This window comes from Eriocheir sinensis, chromosome 70 (genome assembly GCF_024679095.1).
Source record: "Eriocheir sinensis breed Jianghai 21 chromosome 70, ASM2467909v1, whole genome shotgun sequence".
Lineage (NCBI taxonomy): Eukaryota > Metazoa > Arthropoda > Malacostraca > Decapoda > Varunidae > Eriocheir > Eriocheir sinensis.
The window spans coordinates 6320875-6340874 of record NC_066578.1 but is presented as its reverse complement, the minus strand read 5'-3'; the positions used below and the strand labels follow the sequence as shown (position 1 = coordinate 6340874).

Below are 20000 nucleotides of genomic sequence, written 5' to 3'. Positions count from 1 at the left end.
GGACAACATGAAAGACACTGACAGCAACAATCAGTACATTTTTGTTAGTTTGTTTTAGGAAAGGATGTAGCTCAAGGACACACACACACACACACACACACACACACACACACACACACACACACACACACACACACACACACATCTACTAAGCGCTGCTCCATAAAAGGAAATTTCTTGTATAAATTCTTGTTTAAAAATTTTCAGATATTGACTGAAATGCTAAAGAATTCCACCCCAGAGTTATCTATTGGGGGCGGAAGTGTGTGTGTGTGTGTGTGTGTGTGTGTGTGTGTGTGTGTGTGTGTGTGTGTGTGTGTGTGTGTGTGTGTGTGTGTGTGTGTGTGTGTGTGTGTGTGTGTGTGTGTGTGTGTGTGTGTGTGTGTGTGTGTGTGTGTGTGTGTGTGTGTGTGTGTGTGTGTGTGTGTGTGTGTGTGTATGGAACCAAGCCACTGCTCACTCCTGCTGGGCCCATATCCTTAAACATTTCGAGGCTTACACATCACTTTTGATAAGTCTTTTGTAGAAGTAAAGGTAATTCAACGCTTATTGTTATGAGTCTAGGGATAGTTTGACGAGACTTCTGCACCATGACCGTGATAAACACTCACGAGAACTTGAGCAATCTCCCTTGTGGCCTTGGGAAATACTTATTGTAAAAGGCGAAAGAGTCTGAGAATATAAATTACAGTGGTGGCGTTAAAGGCAGAACAAGGAAAGTAGAAAGTTTCGTTTAGTCGGCGCAACATCTGTGGTCATATGCCGGAGAGAGACAGGAGGGGGAAAGAGTTATAGGGGAAGGGAACAGATCCCAGGAGACGGGACACAACCCCCGATTAATACCTGGTACCCATTCACTGCTGGGTGGACAGGGGCGTAGGTTATCGGAAAAGCCGCCCATTTTTTTCAACTCCGCCCGGGAATCGAAACCGGGCTCGGCAGAACAAGGATCATTGCAGTCTGTGTGTCCTGCTGATCAGGGACACAGAGGATAAAAAGCAGTACAGAATAGAGTCCTCACCGTCAACAGCTGCATGGAGAGGTATCATTTTAAAAGCTTGAATTCCTCGTCTCATCTGAACAGACGCGCCACATATCCGGTTACGACGTGAACGGCGAAGGAAAAATGATTGATTAAACGCGATAATGTTGATGACGTATGAAGTGTTAAGTTGATCAGATTATCATTGTTGTTGTTGTTGTTGTTGTTGCTGTTGCTGCTGTTGTTGTTGTTGTTGTTGTTGTTGTTGTTGTAGTAGTAGTAGTAGTAGTTATAGTATAATTGTTATTGTTATTATTATTATTATTATTATTATTATTATTATTATTATTATTATTATTATTATTATTATTATTATTATTATTATTATTATTATTATTATTATTATTATTATTATTATTATTATTATTATTATTATTATTATCAATATTATTATTATTATTATTATTATTATTATTATTATTATTATTATTATTATTATTATTGCTATTATTAGTATTAGTATAGGCAGTTTTGTCAGCATCATTAGCACGCCATAGCCAGCGTTAATATCAACATACACTTACAATCACAGGGGATACATCCTTGTGGCTGCGTGTTCCCCTGAGCGTCGTCTGCAGTACCGCCTCCGCTTTGTCACGCCAGCGCTTGCAGGTGTGGCCACGTGACTTGCCACTCTTTGTCTGCGTCTGAGGAACAACACGAGGATTAACACTTCCGACGCGGAAGCTTTCGTGACCACAGGGCGGCGTCACGTTCACGGTGCCGCCCCTTGTTAGTTATTTGCGAGGCAGCGTACTGGGAGTCAATACCGAGTTCTTTAGTTTGGAAATACTACTATGTATATCTCCGATCGGATTTTTTCTCTCTCTCTCTCTCTCTCTCTCTCTCTCTCTCTCTCTCTCTCTCTCTCTCTCTCTCTCTCTCTCTCTCTCTCTCTCTCTCTCTCTCTCTCTCTCTCTCTCTCTCTCTCTCTCTCTCTCTCTCTCTCTCTCTCTCTCTCTCTCTCTCTCTCTCTCTCTCTCTCTCTCTCTCTCTCTCTCTCTCTCTCTCTCTCTCTCTCTCTCTCTCTCTCTCTCTCTCTCTCTCTCTCTCTCTCTCTCTCTCTCTCTCTCTCTCTCTCTCAGCGTCGGGCAACGAAAATGATCCCTTCCTTGCGCAACAAATCCTACGAAGAAAGGCTTTCTACCCTTAACATGTTCTCTCTTGAGAAACGTCGCCCCCGAGGAAAACTGATCGAATGTTTTAAAATACTTAATGGTTTCACGAATGTAGACAGATCAACATTGTTTATGATCGATGACACTTTGCCCACGAGGAACAATGGCGTAAAACTCAAATGTAGACAAGTAAATTCAGACTGCACCAAATTTTTCTTCACCAACGTTGTAGTGTGAAAATGGAATAAGCTTCCACCGTCAGTGGTCCAGTGTAACACGATTGACTCCTTCAAAAATAAGCTCGACCGTCACTTCCTTCAACTTAATATCAGCTAGAGTAGAAATGCAACGTTAAGGAGCCTTCTGATTAATGTAAAATCACTTAGGTTTAAGGACAGACCACCTAGTCTGGACCATGGGGTCAGTGTAGTCTGATTTTCTATGTAAATCTGTAAATCTCTTTCTCTCTCTCTCTCTCTCTCTCTCTCTCTCTCTCTCTCTCTCTCTCTCTCTCTCTCTCTCTCTCTCTCTCTCTCTCTCTCTCTCTCTCTCTCTCTCTCTCTCTCTCTCTCTCTCTCTCTCTCTCTCTCTCTCTCTCTCTCTCTCTCTCTCTCTCTCTCTCTCTCTCTCTCTCTCTCTCTCCACACACACATAACTGTTTTGCAGTAAATCTTACAATGCATTCATGCATTCTCTTTACAAAACGGAGAGCTCAAAATTCTACGGATAAAATTGTACGACAAGCTACCGTGAACAATACAGCTCGTTAAGGCATGCTGGCAGAATGAGTTAAGTATATTATCTAGATGCTGCTGATGCCGCAGAGGTACAAAGCCGACTTTGGGACACAAGAGTATCGGGGCATCTTGTATCTTGCATCTTGTCGTGCTGTCACAAGCATCCCTGGATGGAAGCACAGTCACTGTCTACACTAAATAAGACAGAGGCTGGAATCATATATACCGTATAAGAAAAAATACATGATCATCTCTTTCTCTATAATTGAAAAAAAATCGGTTACTAACAATCTACTAACACTCCAGTGTTAGTCAAAAAGACCGTTTCGTTAACCACAGACTGCTCCCGGTGTCCTGCAGCGCTGTCTGCGGCGACCGTGGCAGCAACGCCCAGCACCCGTGTCTACGGGACCTTGGTGCTGCCGAGCATAATTGACCACAAACAGCATAGATGAAAAACTGAGCTTCATATAACTTTTCTGATGCCAGCATGCACTCAAGCAGCTCTTCAGTATCGTTCCCCACCACCGCTCAGTGCAGGAGGCTGCAGGGGAGCCTCACATACCGATCTATATTAAACGATTCTACCTCCTATCCTTCGCCGTTACCGACCGCGCCCTTTTGTGTTCTTGACGACTCGCCGAGGACTCCTTGTGGAATGCAACGTCCGTGGTCATGAAAATTATGTGAAGGTCGTAGAGTCATTGCAATAGACTCCTTCAGGATATAAGAGCGAGCCAGAGTCCTCTTGGCCACACACCAGCATCTCTCCCTTGAGGAACAACACAGGCAATGAAGGCTCAGGTAAGTTGTTTAAGCTTTGCCAGAAATCGGTGTTTGGAGAACGGCCAGACGTGATGGACAGCCACGGAGGGTTGGAGAGAAGACTCTGTGTGTTTAGCTTTCTGTGATGCCTCTGTCCTCTACTTTGCAGACTGTCCTGGCAGTGGTGGCGGCGGTGCTCCTGGGGCTGGCGTCAGCGGAGGCTGACCCCAAGGCTGACCCCGGCGGCATCGGCTTTGGCCTTCAGGGGGGCGTAGGCTTGCGCTACAATGTCGGGTTTGGCCTGGGACACGGCCTGGGATACGGCTTGGGCGGCGGCCTGGGAGGCGGGCTGGGCTATGGCCTGAACTATGGCTACGGCCTTGGCCTGGGAGGCGGCCTCGGGTACGGCCGCAGGAAGCGTGAGGCGGAGCCCACGGCTGAGGCTGACCCCGTCCTTGTTTCGGCCCACAAGAACCACCACCAGCAGAGCTTCAACGCCTTCATCCCTCCCTTTATTGGCGGCGGCCTGGGCATCGGGGGCTACGGCGGCTACGGTGGCTATGGCGGCTACGGCGGCTATGGCGGCTACGGGCTGGGAGGCGGCCTCGGGTACGGTCGCAAGAAGCGTGAGGCGGAGCCGACGGCTGAGGCTGACCCCACCTACGTCTCGGCCCACACCAACAATCACCAACAGAGCTTCAACGCCTTCATTCCTCCCTTCATTGGCGGCCTGGGCTACGGCGGCTATGGCGGCCTGGGCTACGGCGGCTACGGCGGCCTGGGCTACGGCCGCTAAGGGCTTGGCGGAGGCTACCTCGGTTAGTGCTGCACACCAGCCACCCGAGGCGACGCTGACCACCGGCGGCTGGGCCAGAGGAAACCCCGAAGCAACACATTTCATGCTGCTTTGTTCTCTGAAGAAACGACTTACAACATTTTCCTATTAAACACACGCTACAATTATTGATTGATTTTCTTTGTTGTTTGACCTCAGGCATTATTACCATAAGAAAACCAGAGGGTGAACTGATGAACGATAGAAAAAAATAATTAATTAATGTCGTTGAAGAGTACCACAAGGAATTACAATAAGTCAAGCATTCATTCCTAGAATGTTGTAAGCAATAGTCGCAGGGACTGAAGAAGGCGCTGACGAAAACGAAGAGAAGGAAAGTTCTCGGTGAAGATGATGTCAGTGAAGACATGCAGGTAAAGGACGCGAGAAACTTGGTGGTGAAATACATTAAAAAACTTGTCACTTTTTTTTTACAAAAGAGAAAGGAGCTTAAATTGCAAACAAAGGCCTGCAAAGCGCTGCTCCTGTAGAAGGAGAATAGATAATGGTGATAAAAGAGGGTCAGTTTCGGTTACAGTTGACCAGCAACAAGCGGGAGGCCGTGGCTGAGTGGTTAGCGTGCGGGCGCCTCGTCCTGGAGGACGCGGGTTCGCGTTAAACCGAAGCCACAAACTGAAACATTTCAGTCACCGCCGAGTGGCCTGAGACTACTCACACGCTGCCCTGTCTATCAACCCGGGGTGGAACATGAGCCAAGCAAAATGGCGCCACTATAAACACTTGACTGCGCCATAACGGACTGGGGCCGACCATCAGGCCCCGCCTAGAAAGCCTACCGGCGTCAGAGACGAAACGTAAAAAACAGCTGCGGCACAGGTCGTCTCAGCACACACACACACACACACACACACACACACACACACACACACACACACACACACACACACACACACACACACACACACACACACACACACACACACACACACACACAAAGGGATGTCAATAAGATTTTGATAGTAAAAGAGCCAGGTAGGACGCGTAGCAATGGTTTTAATTTAGACAAATTCAGATTTAACAAAGACATAGGCAAGAATTGGTTCACCAATAGAGTGGTGGACGAATGGAACAGGCTTGGGAGCCATGTTGTGGGTGCCACTACCGTAGATACATTCAAGAAGAGGTTAGATAAAGCCATGGATGGACAGGATGGTGAGGTAAGGTGGGGTTGAGTGTACAGGAGCTGCCTTGTATAGACCAACCGGCCTCTTGCAGACTCCTTACGTTCTTATGTTCTTATGTTCTTACACTAACGACTACACGCCACAGAGGTGATGTGAGAACATAAATACACACACGTCTCCGCCCTTCCCCTATGACTGAATGTGTCTGGTGACTCGCGGTGGAAGGAATTGCCTTTTCAGCAGCTTATACACATCGCAGGTCATAATGGATGTCTAGTTCAGTGATTTCGGCGACCTTGGGAGTGAGTGAATGACCTCCGTTGCTTCCTGTCTTCCTTCTGCATCGAGGAAGACAAAAGTGAGAACACAGCCGCCGCCGCCGCCACACTTCAATAAATACGACGTGAAAACACACAAACACACAAACACACTCACACACGCAACAACGAAAAAAATAATAACTTCCTTGTGTAGATTTTGAAATGTGTATACCGGTGTGTGTGTGTGTGTGTGTGTGTGTGTGTGTGTGTGTGTGTGTGTGTGTGTGTGTGTAGGTTTTCTATTTATTTACTGATTAATTTAGTTACGGATATGTACATCACAACACACACACACACACACACACACACACACACACAATGAAACCCTCATACACACACACATATACACCTCCCCCCCAACACTCCCCACCCCACCTCACACACACATTCACTCCTCCCCTCACATTCAACTCTCCCTCCCCCCTCCCAACAACCCACCACACACTAGAGACGTCCATTTATCACCCTAACAGAACCTTACGATCGGCCTGTCCAGGAGACACCAAGGCTAACACTAGACAAAGTCCATTTCCCTTGGCCCCTTCACGCCCTACGACGCCATCCATTAGCTCGCCGTCAGCCCCGGGAGGAGAGGCAACACACATACAGTACATACCCCTCCCGACCTCGTATCTTAGCTGTCGAGTGGGGGAAAACCTTCTCTTTGTTCCCTTATTCCCCTCCTGGCCAAGACGAAACCGCAAGCAAGCAACGGATATTGTGTCCCACCGCGCTAAAACCCCTCAAACCTTGGTGCTCATGGGCCGCGAGACTGTAATTACCCGCCCATAGAGCACGTCTAGTTCCTTGCGGCTCACGGGGAGGGGAGTTTAGGGGAAAGAGTGACTAATGGGGAAAGTGACTGATGGGTGTGGCTTATGGGTGTAAGGGAGTATGGTGGCAGGAAGGGAGGGATGGGGAGAGGGAAAACCAGTGTAAAGGGTGGTGAAAATGGAAGCGTCGAGGGGTGAAGAAAGTCTGAAGAGATGTTAAATGACGGATAGGTGAAGAGTGGGGGGCTGTGGAAGGCGGGCAGAGAGGAGGGAGGGAGTTATAGAAGTGGGGAGTTGATATTAAGGGGAGTGATGTTAAGTGACGGATAGATGAAGAGTGGGGGACTGTGGAAGGCAGGCAGAGAGGAAGGAGGGAGTTGATGTTAAGGGGAGTGATGTTAAGTGGCGGATAGATGAAGAGTGGGGGACTGTGGAAGGCAGGCAGAGAGGAAGGAGGGAGTTGATGTTAAGGGGAGTGATGTTAACTGACGGATAGATGAAGAGTGGGGGGCTGTGGAAGGCGGGCAGAGAGGGGGGAGGGAGTTATAGAAGTGGGGAGTTGATGTTAAGGGGAGTGATGTTAAGTGACGGATAGATGAAGAGTGGGGGACTGTGGAAGGCAGGCAGAGAGGAAGGAGGGAGTTGATGTTAAGGGGAGTGATGTTAAGTGACGGATAGGTGAAGAGTGGGGGGCTGTGGAAGGCGGGCAGAGAGGGGGGGCGGAGTTATAGAAGTGGGGAGCAGGGATGGAGTGAATACAAGAGATGAGTATTGAAATACGAATACGAATACCACGCATTACACTCGTTGCGCAATAATATAATGACTTAATGAACAATGAGTGTGACTGGTGCCAGAATTCAGTGTCGGAAAATCAATAATGCAGAAGTTTAAGGAAAGCTGACGCGATGTATCTTTCTTGTGAGTGACAGAGGACTGAGAACGAGAAGACGGACGGCCGCTGACTCGTCCGCTTTTAGAACGATAACAGACCGACTATCGAGGCGTGCTGGACAGGCTGAGTGAGCAGAGCCATAATGTTATACTTCTCAGTGCGTTATAATTGAAGGTAACACCCAACAGCCAAATGAATGGTTAATCCTGATAATAAATTTATGAATATTCGTCAGATTACTCGGAGAATAAAAATATATTGTCCAAGAATTCAAATACAAATCAGAATGCATCTATTTATGGTAAAACAATTCAAATTCGAATACATCCAAGAGTATGGAGTACTCTAATACGAATACTCCGTCTCTGGTGGGGAGAGAGGAAGAAAGAATACAGGAAGAGAGAAGATAAACTTAGGGATGGGGTGAGGGGAGTCTTACAAAATTTGACGTGTCCACCCACCACTTCCGGCAACAGAGACTGGCGAGGCTCACGCACTCAGGCGGACGCGTGTCACAACCGCGGAGGGAGACCCGCCCCTGCCGTGCGAAGCTGACAGTGCTTACCCGCACATGTAGAACGAGTACCGTGCACCCAGATCTTCGCGGCTTGAGGGGAAGGGAGAGCAAGGGAAGATAGTGACTGATGGAGAAGATAAAGATCACGGGTGGCTTGTGGTTGTAAGGGAAGAAGGAAGGAAAGTCGATACAGAAAGACAAGGAATACTGATTTGTCTTTTGAGGCCTGACACGAGGACCCTAAGTGGAGATGTTAATATATAAATACGGTATAAAAACATGTCGGTAAAAAGGTGCATAAGACAAAACCTCTAAAAAGCAAAGAATAGCCAAACCTTACCAAATGTGGGTGTGTGGGCCCAGGTTTTGGCTTCCGCGAGAGATACGAACGCATAAAGAAAACGGGTGTGAAGGAAACTGAGAGTGGAGGGGTGGTTGCCTTCCTCCACACACACACACACACACACACACACACACACACACGAAAAAAAAAAAAAAAAACTCATGTCCATCTTTCCATTTTCTCCTTCCTTCCTTACTGTTTCACTTGCATTTATTTTTATTACGATCATACCGTCTCTCTCTCTCTCTCTCTCTCTCTCTCTCTCTCTCTCTCTCTCTCTCTCTCTCTCTCTCTCTCTCTCTCTCTCTCTCTCTCTCTCTCTCTCTCTCTCTCTCTCTCTCTCTCTCTCTCTCTCTCTCTCTCTCTCTCTCTCTCTCTCTCTCTCTCTCTCTCTCTCTCTCTCTCTCTGTCTATCTATCTATCTATTGTTATACCCCACACTTCACTCTTATTTTCATGTTTAACTTTTTCTCCACTTTTTTTGTAAGTTTCCTTCTTGGTTTTCGGTAATTTGGCCACTTTCTTATCTAGCTCTTTCTTTTACTCTTCCTTTCTTCTCTCGTCCTCCTCTTCTTCCTTGGTAGCGGTTATTCTTTCTTTCTCCGCGTAAGGAAACATAAGATCTTCAATTATCTTCATCCCCTGTCCCTTCTTTTCTCACGAGTTTTCCGCTTTCTCTCTCTTTTTCCTCCTCTTCCATTTTTATCTGCGAGTTCTTTCTTTCATTCGGTCTTTATCTATAACCCTTTGTCTGGGTCTCTCTACTTTTAGCTACTTGTGTTTCTGTCTTTGTTTCCTTCAGTGTTGCTTCATCTGTGTTTTTTCCTCCTCCTTTTCTCCTTCGTTTCTTATTTCCTTCGTTTCTTTCAGCATTTTCTACTTTTTTGTCCTTTATTTTCCTCCGTTTTGCTTTTAACTGTACGTCTTTCCTTCCATTCTTCCTTCCTTCCTTCCTTCCTTTTAGCATTGTTTACTTTTTTCTCCTTTATTTTCTCCCGTTTTGTTTCTTCCTGTACGTCTTTCCTTCCATTCTTCCTTCCTTCCTTCCTTTTAGCATTGTTTACTTTTTTCTCCTTTATTTTCTCCCGTTTTGCTTCTTCCTATACATCTTTCCTTCCCTCCCTTCCTTTCTTCTTCCTTCTCATACCATTATTGAGGACGCAACCTTACGAGGAACGACTCAGGTGACTCAATCTCTTCACGTTGGGAAAGAGACGCTTGCGGTTGCGCTTGCCGAGCATAATTGACCACAAACAGCATAGATGAAAAACTGAGCTTCATATAACTTTTCTGATGCCAGCATGTACTCAAGCAGCTCTTCAGTATCGTTCCCCACCACCGCTCAGTGCATGAGGCAACAGGGGAGCCTCACATACCGATCTATATTAGGCGTTTCTCCCTCCTATCCTTCGCCGTTACCGACCGCGCCCTTTTGTGTTCTTGACAACTCACCGAGGACTCCTTGTGGAATGCAACGTCCGTGGTCGTGAAATGATGTGAAGGTCGTAGAGTCATTGCACTAGACTCCTTCAGGATATAAGAGCGAGCCAGAGTCCTCTTGGCCACACACCAGCATCTCTCCCCTGAGGAACAACACAGGCAATGAGGGCTCAGGTAAGTTGTTTAAGCTTTGCCAGAAATCGGTGTTTGGAGAACGGCCAGACGTGATGGACAGCCACGGAGGGTTGGAGAGAAGACTCTGTGTGTTTAGCTTTCTGTGATGCCTCTGTCCTCTACTTTGCAGACTGTCCTGGCAGTGGTGGCGGCGGTGCTCCTGGGGCTGGCGTTGGCGGAGGCTGACCCCAAGGCTGACCCCGGCGGCATCGGATTTGGCCTTCAGGGGGGGGTAGGCTTGCGCTATAATGTCGGGTTTGGCCTGGGACACGGTCTGGGATACGGCTTGGGCGGCGGCCTGGGAGGCGGGCTGGGCTATGGCCTGAACTATGGCTACGGCCTTGGCCTGGGAGGCGGCCTCGGGTACGGCCGCAGGAAGCGTGAGGCGGAGCCCACGGCTGAGGCTGACCCCGTCCTTGTTTCGGCCCACAAGAACCACCACCAGCAGAGCTTCAACGCCTTCATCCCTCCCTTCATTGGCGGCCTGGGCTACGGCGGCTATGGCGGCTACGGTGGCTATGGCGGCTATGGCGGCTATGGCGGCTACGGGCTGGGAGGCGGCCTCGGGTACGGCCGCAAGAAGCGTGAGGCGGAGCCGACGGCTGAGGCTGACCCCACCTACGTCTCGGCCCACACCAACAATCACCAACAGAGCTTCAACGCCTTCATTCCTCCCTTCATTGGCGGCGGCCTGGGCATCGGGGGCTACGGCGGCTATGGCGGCCTGGGCTACGGCGGCTATGGCGGCTACGGGCTGGGAGGCGGCCTCGGGTACGGCCGCAAGAAGCGTGAGGCGGAGCCGACGGCTGAGGCTGACCCCACCTACGTCTCGGCCCACACCAACAATCACCAACAGAGCTTCAACGCCTTCATTCCTCCCTTCATTGGCGGCGGCCTGGGCATCGGGGGCTACGGCGGCTACGGTGGTTTTGGCGGCTACGGGCTGGGAGGCGGCCTCGGGTACGGCCGCAAGAAGCGTGAGGCGGAGCCGACGGCTGAGGCTGACCCCGTCCTTGTTTCGGCCCACAAGAACCACCACCAGCAAAGCTTCAACGCCTTCATTCCTCCCTTTATTGGCGGCGGCCTGGGCATCGGGGGCTACGGCGGCTACGGTGGCTATGGCGGCTACGGCGGCTATGGCGGCTACGGGCTGGGAGGCGGCCTCGGGTACGGTCGCAAGAAGCGTGAGGCGGAGCCGACGGCTGAGGCTGACCCCACCTACGTCTCGGCCCACACCAACAATCACCAACAGAGCTTCAACGCCTTCATTCCTCCCTTCATTGGCGGCCTGGGCTACGGCGGCTATGGCGGCCTGGGCTACGGCGGCTACGGCGGCCTGGGCTACGGCCGCTAAGGGCTTGGCGGAGGCTACCTCGGTTAGTGCTGCACATCAGCCACCCGAGGCGACGCTGACCACCGGCGGCTGGGCCAGAGGAAACCCCCGAAGCAACACATTTCATGCTGCTTTGTTCTCTGAAGAAACGACTTACAACATTTTCTGATTAAACACACGCTATAGTTATTGATTGATTTTCTTTGTTGTTTGACCTCAGGCATTATTACCATAAAAAAAAACAAAGGGTGGACTGATGAACGATAGAAAAAAATAATTAATTAATGTCGTTGAAGAGTACTACAAGGAATTACAATAAGTCAAGCATTCATTCCTAGAATGTTGTAAGCAATAGTCGCAGGGACTGAAGAAGGCGCTGACGAAAACGAAGAGAAGGAAAGTTCTCGGTGAAGATGATGTCAGGGAAGATATGCAGGTAAAGGACGCGATAAACTTGGTGTTGAAATACAATAAAAAACTTGTCACTTTTTTTTTACAAAAGAGAAAGGAGCTTAAATTGCAAACAAAGGCCTGCAAAGCGCTGCTCCTGTAGAAGGAGAATAGATAATAGTGAAAAATGAGGGTCAGTTTCGGTTACAGTTGACCATCAACAAGCGGGAGGCCGTGGCTGAGTGGTTAGTGTGTGGGCGCCGCGTCCTGGAGGACGCGGGTTCGCGTCAAGCCCGAAGCCACAAACTGAAACATTTCAGTCACCGCCGAGTGGCCTGAGACTACTCACACGCTGCCCTGTCTATCAACCCGGGGTGGAACATGAGCCAAGCAAAATGGCGCCACTATAAACACTTGACTGCGCCATAACGGACTGGGGCCGACCATCAGGCCCCGCCTAGAAAGCCTACCGGCGTCAGAGACGAAAACGTAAAAAACAGCTGCGGCACAGGTCGTCTCAGCACACACACACACACACACACACACTAACGACTACACGCCACAGAGGTGATGTGAGAACATAAATACACACACGTCTCCGCCCTTCCCCTATGACTGAATGTGTCTGGTGACTCGCGGTGGAAGGAATTGCCTTTTCAGCAGCTTATACACATCGGAGGTCATAAAGGATGTCTAGTTCAGTGATTTCGGCGACCTTGGGAGTGAGTGAATGACCTCCGTTGCTTCCTGTCTTCCTTCTGCATCGAGGAAGACAAAAGTGAGAACACAGTCGCCGCCGCCGCCACACTTCAATAAATACGACGTGAAAACACACACACACACACACACACACACACGCAACAACAAAAAAATAATAACTTCCTTGTTTAGATTTTGAAATGTGTATACCGGTGTGTGAGTGTGTGTGTGTGTGTGTGTGTGTGTGTGTGTGTGTGTGTGTGTGTGTGTGTAATTCACGACGGCCTGATCACGTGTTGGACTCGTAATGGCCAGCAGGTACCCTCCCGACATGAGCAAGTACTCTTTATCGTCGATCTCTGGCACTGCCAGGACCTCACACACCACACACCCCATCCCCCTTGATCAAGGGGGGGTAGTAACCACTCCAGTCAACGGAAAGAATCCGGCCTGAGCTGGCTCAAACCGCCGCCCTGTCAGACCGTGAAGCCTGGCAGCTAGAATGTTGTCTTGCCCTTGAGCAAGGGGGATGGGGTGTGTGGTGTGTGAGGTCCTGGCAGTACCCAGAGATCGAGGAAATGAGCGTGCACTTGCTCGTGTCGGGAGGGTAACCTGCTGGCGAAAGCGAGTCCAAGTCGTGATCAGGCCGTGGTGAATTACACACACACACACACACACACACACACACACACACAATTAAACCCTCATACACACACACACATATACACCTACCCCCCAACACTCACCACTCACCCATCACACTCTACACTATCACCCCTCCCCCCATTCAAGTCTCCCTCACCCCCCTCCCAACAACCCCCCACACACTAGAGACGTCCATTCTTCACCCTAACAGAACCTTACCATCGGCCTGTCCAGGAGACACCAAGGCTAACACTAGACAAAGTACAGCTCCCTTGGCCCCTTCACGCCCTACGACGCCATCCAGCAGCCCGCCGCCAGCCCCGGGAGGAGAGGCAACACACTGAGGCAACACACATACAGCACATACCCCTCCCGACCTCGTATCTTTGCTGCCGAGTGGGGAAACCCTTCTCTTTGTTCCCTTATTCCCCTTCTGGCCAAGACGAAACCGCAAACAAACAAGGGATATTGTGTCCCACCGCGCTAAAAACCCTTAACAAGAAAAACCTTCAAGAAACCAGGACAGCCGACAGCCTTACAGAATATGGGTATACAGAGCCCGAAATGTTTGATAACAGACGATAAGAATAATACGATATGGCTATAAGTCGCTAAAAGAACAATAAGCAGTGAAAAAAAACAAAAAACTCCACCCAGCAAATAACAGGCTAGTCTCCCCTTCTCTGGCTTCACCGCAGCAGGATGGAAAACAGGAAGGCGTAAAGGTTTGGGAACGTCAGAGACACGCCAGTCCTCGTCGACTGACCGACTTGGTCGGCTAGATTTCGATCGCCGATAGAGTCGGTCTGTCGGCACCCTGCTTTTGGCAAAGGCCCGTGCACCCTCCTATAGCATACCTGTCAAGCTACTGAGATGTCTTGCCATAAGATTTTGGGTTCGAGACCATAAGTTTGTCTATAAAACGGTAATTAAACCATAAGAAAACCATATTTTTTTGTCATTCAGTATTTATTTGTTTCAAAACAAATGCAGAATGAAAACACAATGTAAACACATGGCACAGTATGAACACCACATAATGAAAAACAGTACTCTTTACAAAACCACATCGCGAGCGGAGAAAAAACGTCAGATTTTCAACTTACGCCGTAGGACTTGAAAATCACCTAAATTACGTAAGACTTACGCAAAAAACGTATGACTTGACAGGTATGCTATAACGAGGGAGCAATCTTTTGAGGAGAGGAACGAACGCATAAAGAAAACGGGAGTCAAGGAAACTGAGAGTGGAGGGTTGGTTGCCTTCCTCCACACACACACACACACACACACACACACACACACATACATAAAAAAAAACACGAAAAAAAACCCTCACGTCCATCTTTCCACTTTTTCCTTCCTTTTATTTGCATTTCTTTTTAATACGATAATGCCGTCTCTCTCTCTCTCTCTCTCTCTCTCTCTCTCTCTCTCTCTCTCTCTCTCTCTCTCTCTCTCTCTCTCTCTCTCTATTTTCTGTTGTTTAGGTTACCGAGGGCGACAATTCCTTTCTTAATTACCCTTACGGAACTTTAAAACACTGCAGAATACATTTTTTAAAGTCTCGTGTTACTAATTATGTGGCTTTTGAATACTGTTTTTATTTCTCCCTCTGACTCATTAGGTATTTTGTCCCTGCTCTCTTTTTCTTTTTATTCTTCTCTTTAATATGCTGGCTCTGTCTCTTAATTAGTTTTCCATTGTCATGTCTGTTCGCTGAGAGGGATTCTGTTGGGGTCTATCTAAGTTTTCTTCCCTTTACATACTCTTTCCTGGATCTCAATAATGCTAGTAATAATGATGAAATTACTATATACTACTACTACTACTACTACTACTACTACTACTACTACTACTATTACTATCACTACTAATAATTTGAATAATATAAACGTTTGACGAAATAAGAAAAATATCTGAGAGCTCACCATTCTTACCATCCCAGTTTTATAATTTGATTTACACAATGGCTGTTACCGGTATAAATGCATATTTTTTTTCTCTCTCTCTCTCTCTCTCTCTCTCACCAGCACACACACGCGTAACTATTTAGGAGTAAATTTTACCGTGCATTCATACAGCTTGTTAAGAAATGCTGGCAGAATGAGTTAAGTTTATTATCTAGATGCTGCTGATGCCGCATAGGGGATGCTGTAAGGGAGCCTCACATACCGATCTATATTAGGCGTTTTTCCCTCCTATCCTTCGCCGTTACCGACCGCGCCCTTTTGTGTTCTTGAAGACTCACCGAGGACTCCTTGTGGTATGCAACGTCCGTGGTCATGAAAATGATGTGAAGGTCGTAGAGTCATTGCACTAGACTCCTTCAGGATATAAGAGCGAGCCAGAGTCCTCTTGGCCACACACCAGCATCTCTCCCCTGAGGAACAACACAGGCAATGAGGGCTCAGGTAAGTTGTTTAAGCTTTGCCAGAAATCGGTGTTTGGAGAACAGCCAGACGTGATGGACAGCCACGGAGGGTTGGAGAGAAGACTCTGTGTGTTTAGCTTTCTGTGATGCCTCTGTCCTCTACTTTGCAGACCGTCCTGGCAGTGGTGGCGGCGGTGCTCCTGGGGCTGGCGTCAGCGGAGGCTGACCCCAAGGCTGACCCCGGCGGCATCGGCCTTGGCCTTCAGGGGGGCGTAGGCTTGCGCTATAATGTCGGGTTTGGCCTGGGACACGGCCTGGGATACGGCTTGGGCGGCGGCCTGGGAGGCGGGCTGGGCTATGGCCTGAACTATGGCTACGGCCTTGGCCTGGGAGGCGGCCTCGGGTACGGCCGCAAGAAGCGTGAGGCGGAGCCCACGGCTGAGGCTGACCCCGTCCTTGTTTCGGCCCACAAGAACCACCACCAGCAGAGCTTCAACGCCTTCATCCCTCCCTTCATTGGCGGCGGCCTGGGGATTGGGGGCTACGGCGGCTACGGTGGCTATGGCGGCTACGGCGGCTACGGCGGCTACGGGCTGGGAGGCGGCCTCGGGTACGGCCGCAGGAAGCGTGAGGCGGAACCGACGGCTGAGGCTGACCCCACCTACGTCTCGGCCCACACCAACAATCACCAACAGAGCTTCAACGCCTTCATTCCTCCCTTTATTGGCGGCGGCCTGGGCATCGGGGGCTACGGCGGCTATGGCGGCTACGGGCTGGGAGGCGGCCTCGGGTACGGCCGCAGGAAGCGTGAGGCGGAGCCGACGGCTGAGGCTGACCCCACCTACGTCTCGGCCCACACCAACAATCACCAACAGAGCTTCAACGCCTTCATTCCTCCCTTCATTGGCGGCCTGGGCTACGGCGGCTATGGCGGCCTGGGCTACGGCGGCTACGGCGGCCTGGGCTACGGCCGCTAAGGGCTTGGCGGAGGCTACCTCGGTTAGTGCTGCACACCAGCCACCCGAGGCGACGCTGACCACCGGCGGCTGGGCCAGAGGAAACCCCCGAAGCAACACATTTCATGCTGCTTTGTTCTCTGAAGAAACGACTTACAACATTTTCTGATTAAACACACGCTACAATTATTGATTGATTTTCTTTGTTGTTTGACCTCAGGCAGTATTCCCATAAGAAAACCAGAGGGTGAACTGATGAACGATAGAAAAAAAAATTAATTAATTAATGTCGTTGAAGAGTACCACAAGGAATTACAATGAGTCAAGCATTCATTCCTAGAATGTTGTAAGTAATAGTCGCATGGACTGAAGAAGGCGCCGACGAAAACGAAGAGAAGGAAAGTTCTCGGTGAAGATGATGTCAGTGAAGACATGCAGGTAAAGGACGCGAGAAAACTTGGTGTTGAAAAACATTAAAAAACTTGTCCGATTGCTCCCTCCCCGCACGAGGGAGCACGGGCCTTTGCCAAAGGGCAGGGTGCCGACAGAACGACTCTATCGGCGATCGAAATCTAGCCGACCAAGTCGGTCTGTCGACGAGGACTTGCGTGTCTCTTATCCCGTTCTTGATTAACCTTACCGAAGTTTAACACACTGCAGAGACACGTACGCCAGTCCTCGTCGACGGACCGACTTGCTTGGTCGGCTAGATTTCGATTGCCGATGCCTTTGGCAAAGGCCCGTGCTCCCTCGTGCAGGGAGAGAACAATCTTCTCCCTCTTAACGGGCCGTCTTCGGACAAGGCCCGTTCCCCTAGTGATACTAGGACGTAAATCTTTAAAACAACAACTGCAGAATACTTTTTTTTGTTAAGTCTAGTGTTACGGATTACGTGGCCTTTGAATATTGTTTTTATGTCTCCCTCGGACTCATTAGGTATTTTTTCCCTCCCTTTTTCTTTTTATTCTTCTCTTTACTTAACTGTCGCTGGCAAAGTTTTCCATTGCCATGTCCTCTCGTTGAGAGGGGACTCTATGGGGCCCTATTTAAGTTTTCTTCCCTATCAGTGAACCCAACACTTTAATTACTTGAGATGTCGCTGTCCCTATACAGACCCTTTCCTGGATCTCAATAATGCTAATAATAATGATGAAATTACTACTACTACTACTACTACTACTACTACTACTATACTACTACCACTACCACTACTACTAATATAATATAAACGTATGACGGAATAAGAAAAATGTCTGACAGTTTCCCACTCCTACCAGCCCAGTTATAGAATTTGATTTATACAATGGCTGTGACTTTTATAGATGCAGATAGACATATGTAGATAAATAGATAGATAAAGGGAGAGAGAGAGAGAGAGAGAGAGAGAGAGAGAGAGAGAGAGAGAGAGAGAGAGAGAGAGAGAGAGAGAGAGAGAGAGAGAGAGAGAGAGAGAGAGAGAGAGAGAGAGAGAGAGAGAGAGAGAGAGAGAGAGAGAGAAAGCGCGCGCACGAGAAAATATATACATAAGTTTATCCTTACCTGCAACATTTTCTTTCTTCCACTATCTCTTTTCCATTTTAAGGCTAAACTATAGAATTAAAACACCGCCTCGATCAGTTTACTCCCTAATACACAACACCTTCAATAAATGTGCGAATAGTTGGCTTAAGAGTTAATTTAAATGTCTCGTCAGGAGTCTCAACGCGGCATGAACTCCTTAACTTCTTAATATAATGGCGAATAACAACTACATGCTCCTCTTTGTTAGCTAAATATGACAGCTGGTGAAGTGATGGAAGTTAGTCCCTTATATAGATTTACTGATGGTCACCTGGGGAGCAAAGAAACACGAGGAGATCCAAGCGCTTCCCTGTATTGCATTTTCAGGCGAAGTTGATATAATTAACCGCTATAGTGTCTTGTTTCTTCCATTATTCATCTATTTAATACTTTTGCTTCTTCTAAAACCATATGTTGCTTTACTTTGCACCACGATGATTCTGATACTTAAATTTTCACCTTATTGCTTTCGATATACTTCTACAAGCTGTTGCCAGATTGTCGTACTCAGAGCCTCGTCTCTACCGATTTCTGAGCCATAGCCATTGCCAAAAAACACCGATAATTAACCATTTCAACGATAACTATATATGAAGGCAGTTATTGGGGTCGAGGAGGAAGTTTTGGGGTCGGAAATCGGCAAACATGGGAGGCTGAGTACGACAGTCTGGCACCTTTGGATGAGCGCCATTAAACCCCACACTGGCTGACGAAATATATGTAATTTATTAATCGGTGGACATTGTTACAATCCTCAGTGTCTAGAGGGATAATAAAGATGGTAGAAGTGTCTGTTTGGTTATATACGCGCATTTCGTCTGCCATTGTGGGTTTTATTCACAGCAAAAATATTCTAGTGATTATCGCAGTCTGCCATTCAACGAGCTCATTTTTTATGGTAGGCTTCTCTATTTGACTTCCTGGAGATATAAACTATATACCCGTTCTATTTTATCCTATACTATATCATAATTCCTATATCTGTGTCTGTTCTATCCTATATCCCTTATCTGTCCTATCCTACCAATCTTCGTCACCCACCCACTCTCCTATAATCTATATATATCTGTATCTATATCTGTTAGTCACGAAGAAGGTTGAAGTATTTAGTTTGATATTTCAGATAAAAAAAATCGAATAGGAAACGAGAAATCTCATTAAGAAGCGCAAAGATATGAAAGTAAGAATCGGAAGGGTCGAGATAGAGCTGGCAAAATTGATAAAAAGACGGTCGAATTATAAGACATTTCGCCGCCCAAGAACACATATTTGACAAGGCTTTCGTAGGAGGTGTGGGCATTTCCAATCGTAGTTTTATGACCCTGGTGTTAGTGTGACCCTTCCTCTGTACCATGAACCTAGAAACACATATTTGACAAGGCTTTCGTAGGAGGTGTGGGCATTTCCAATAGTAGTTTTATGACCCTGGTGTTAGTTTGACCCTTCTTCTGTACCGTAAACCTAAGGAAACACTCATTAGAACCCGACTGACCCCCTCTTTAACCTTTAGAAATTGTTAATGTGAGAAGCGAGAGTGTCTTTTAATACCAACCTTATTACCACCAACAAAGTCAGAGATATGTTTGAATTTAGCGAGGACATGATCATGGAAACTCTAAGGAATAACAAATGCGTGAAAGCAGCCAAGAAAGGATATTGGCAGATGTCAGTTACTATAAACGATGCAAATGTCAATATCGCGAATAATAAGGAGAAGGAAATTAGCGTTGTGGAAACATTCTACACCGGTGTCGAGTTCCTGGTTGTCCCCCTATTCCTGGCTATCTTCCCGCGAGCTGCGCATGCTCAGAAGCGAATGTAAACAAACAGACCTCTTGATTGTTCTCACGCATCCCCCGACATCATTATGGCTTCGCTTACTTCGCTCCCCCCACCTCATGAACCTGTGATGCCCTCTAGTCCCCCCAAAAATCTGCCA

The 20000-nt window shown here is 48.0% G+C and overlaps 2 protein-coding genes across 10 annotated transcripts in view; both read left to right on the top strand.

Moving 5' to 3' along the window:
- The window catches only part of LOC126988787 (shematrin-like protein 2), a 28977-nt gene extending 17351 nt beyond the window's left edge, over positions 1-11626 (top strand). For 5 of the 9 annotated variants that reach the window (XM_050847190.1, XM_050847193.1, XM_050847189.1 and 2 more), the window contains exons 2-3: positions 3832-4086; positions 10694-11626. In XM_050847190.1, the coding sequence (XP_050703147.1) occupies positions 3832-4086; positions 10694-11458 (1020 nt within the window). In that variant the 3' untranslated portion in view covers positions 11459-11626. Of the gene's footprint in view, positions 1-3831; positions 4087-9975; positions 10105-10234 lie in introns of those variants that run through there. The other 4 variants (XM_050847186.1, XM_050847187.1, XM_050847194.1 and 1 more) reach the window with 3 other exon arrangements.
- Positions 11627-15397: 3771 nt separating this feature from the next.
- On the top strand, positions 15398-16522 carry LOC126988681 (uncharacterized). Its single transcript, XM_050847036.1, has 2 exons — positions 15398-15585; positions 15716-16522. The coding sequence occupies exons 1-2, from the start codon at positions 15574-15576 to the stop codon at positions 16520-16522; spliced, it is 819 nt and encodes a 272-aa protein (XP_050702993.1). The 5' UTR covers positions 15398-15573.
- The last annotated feature ends 3478 nt before the right edge of the window (positions 16523-20000 follow it).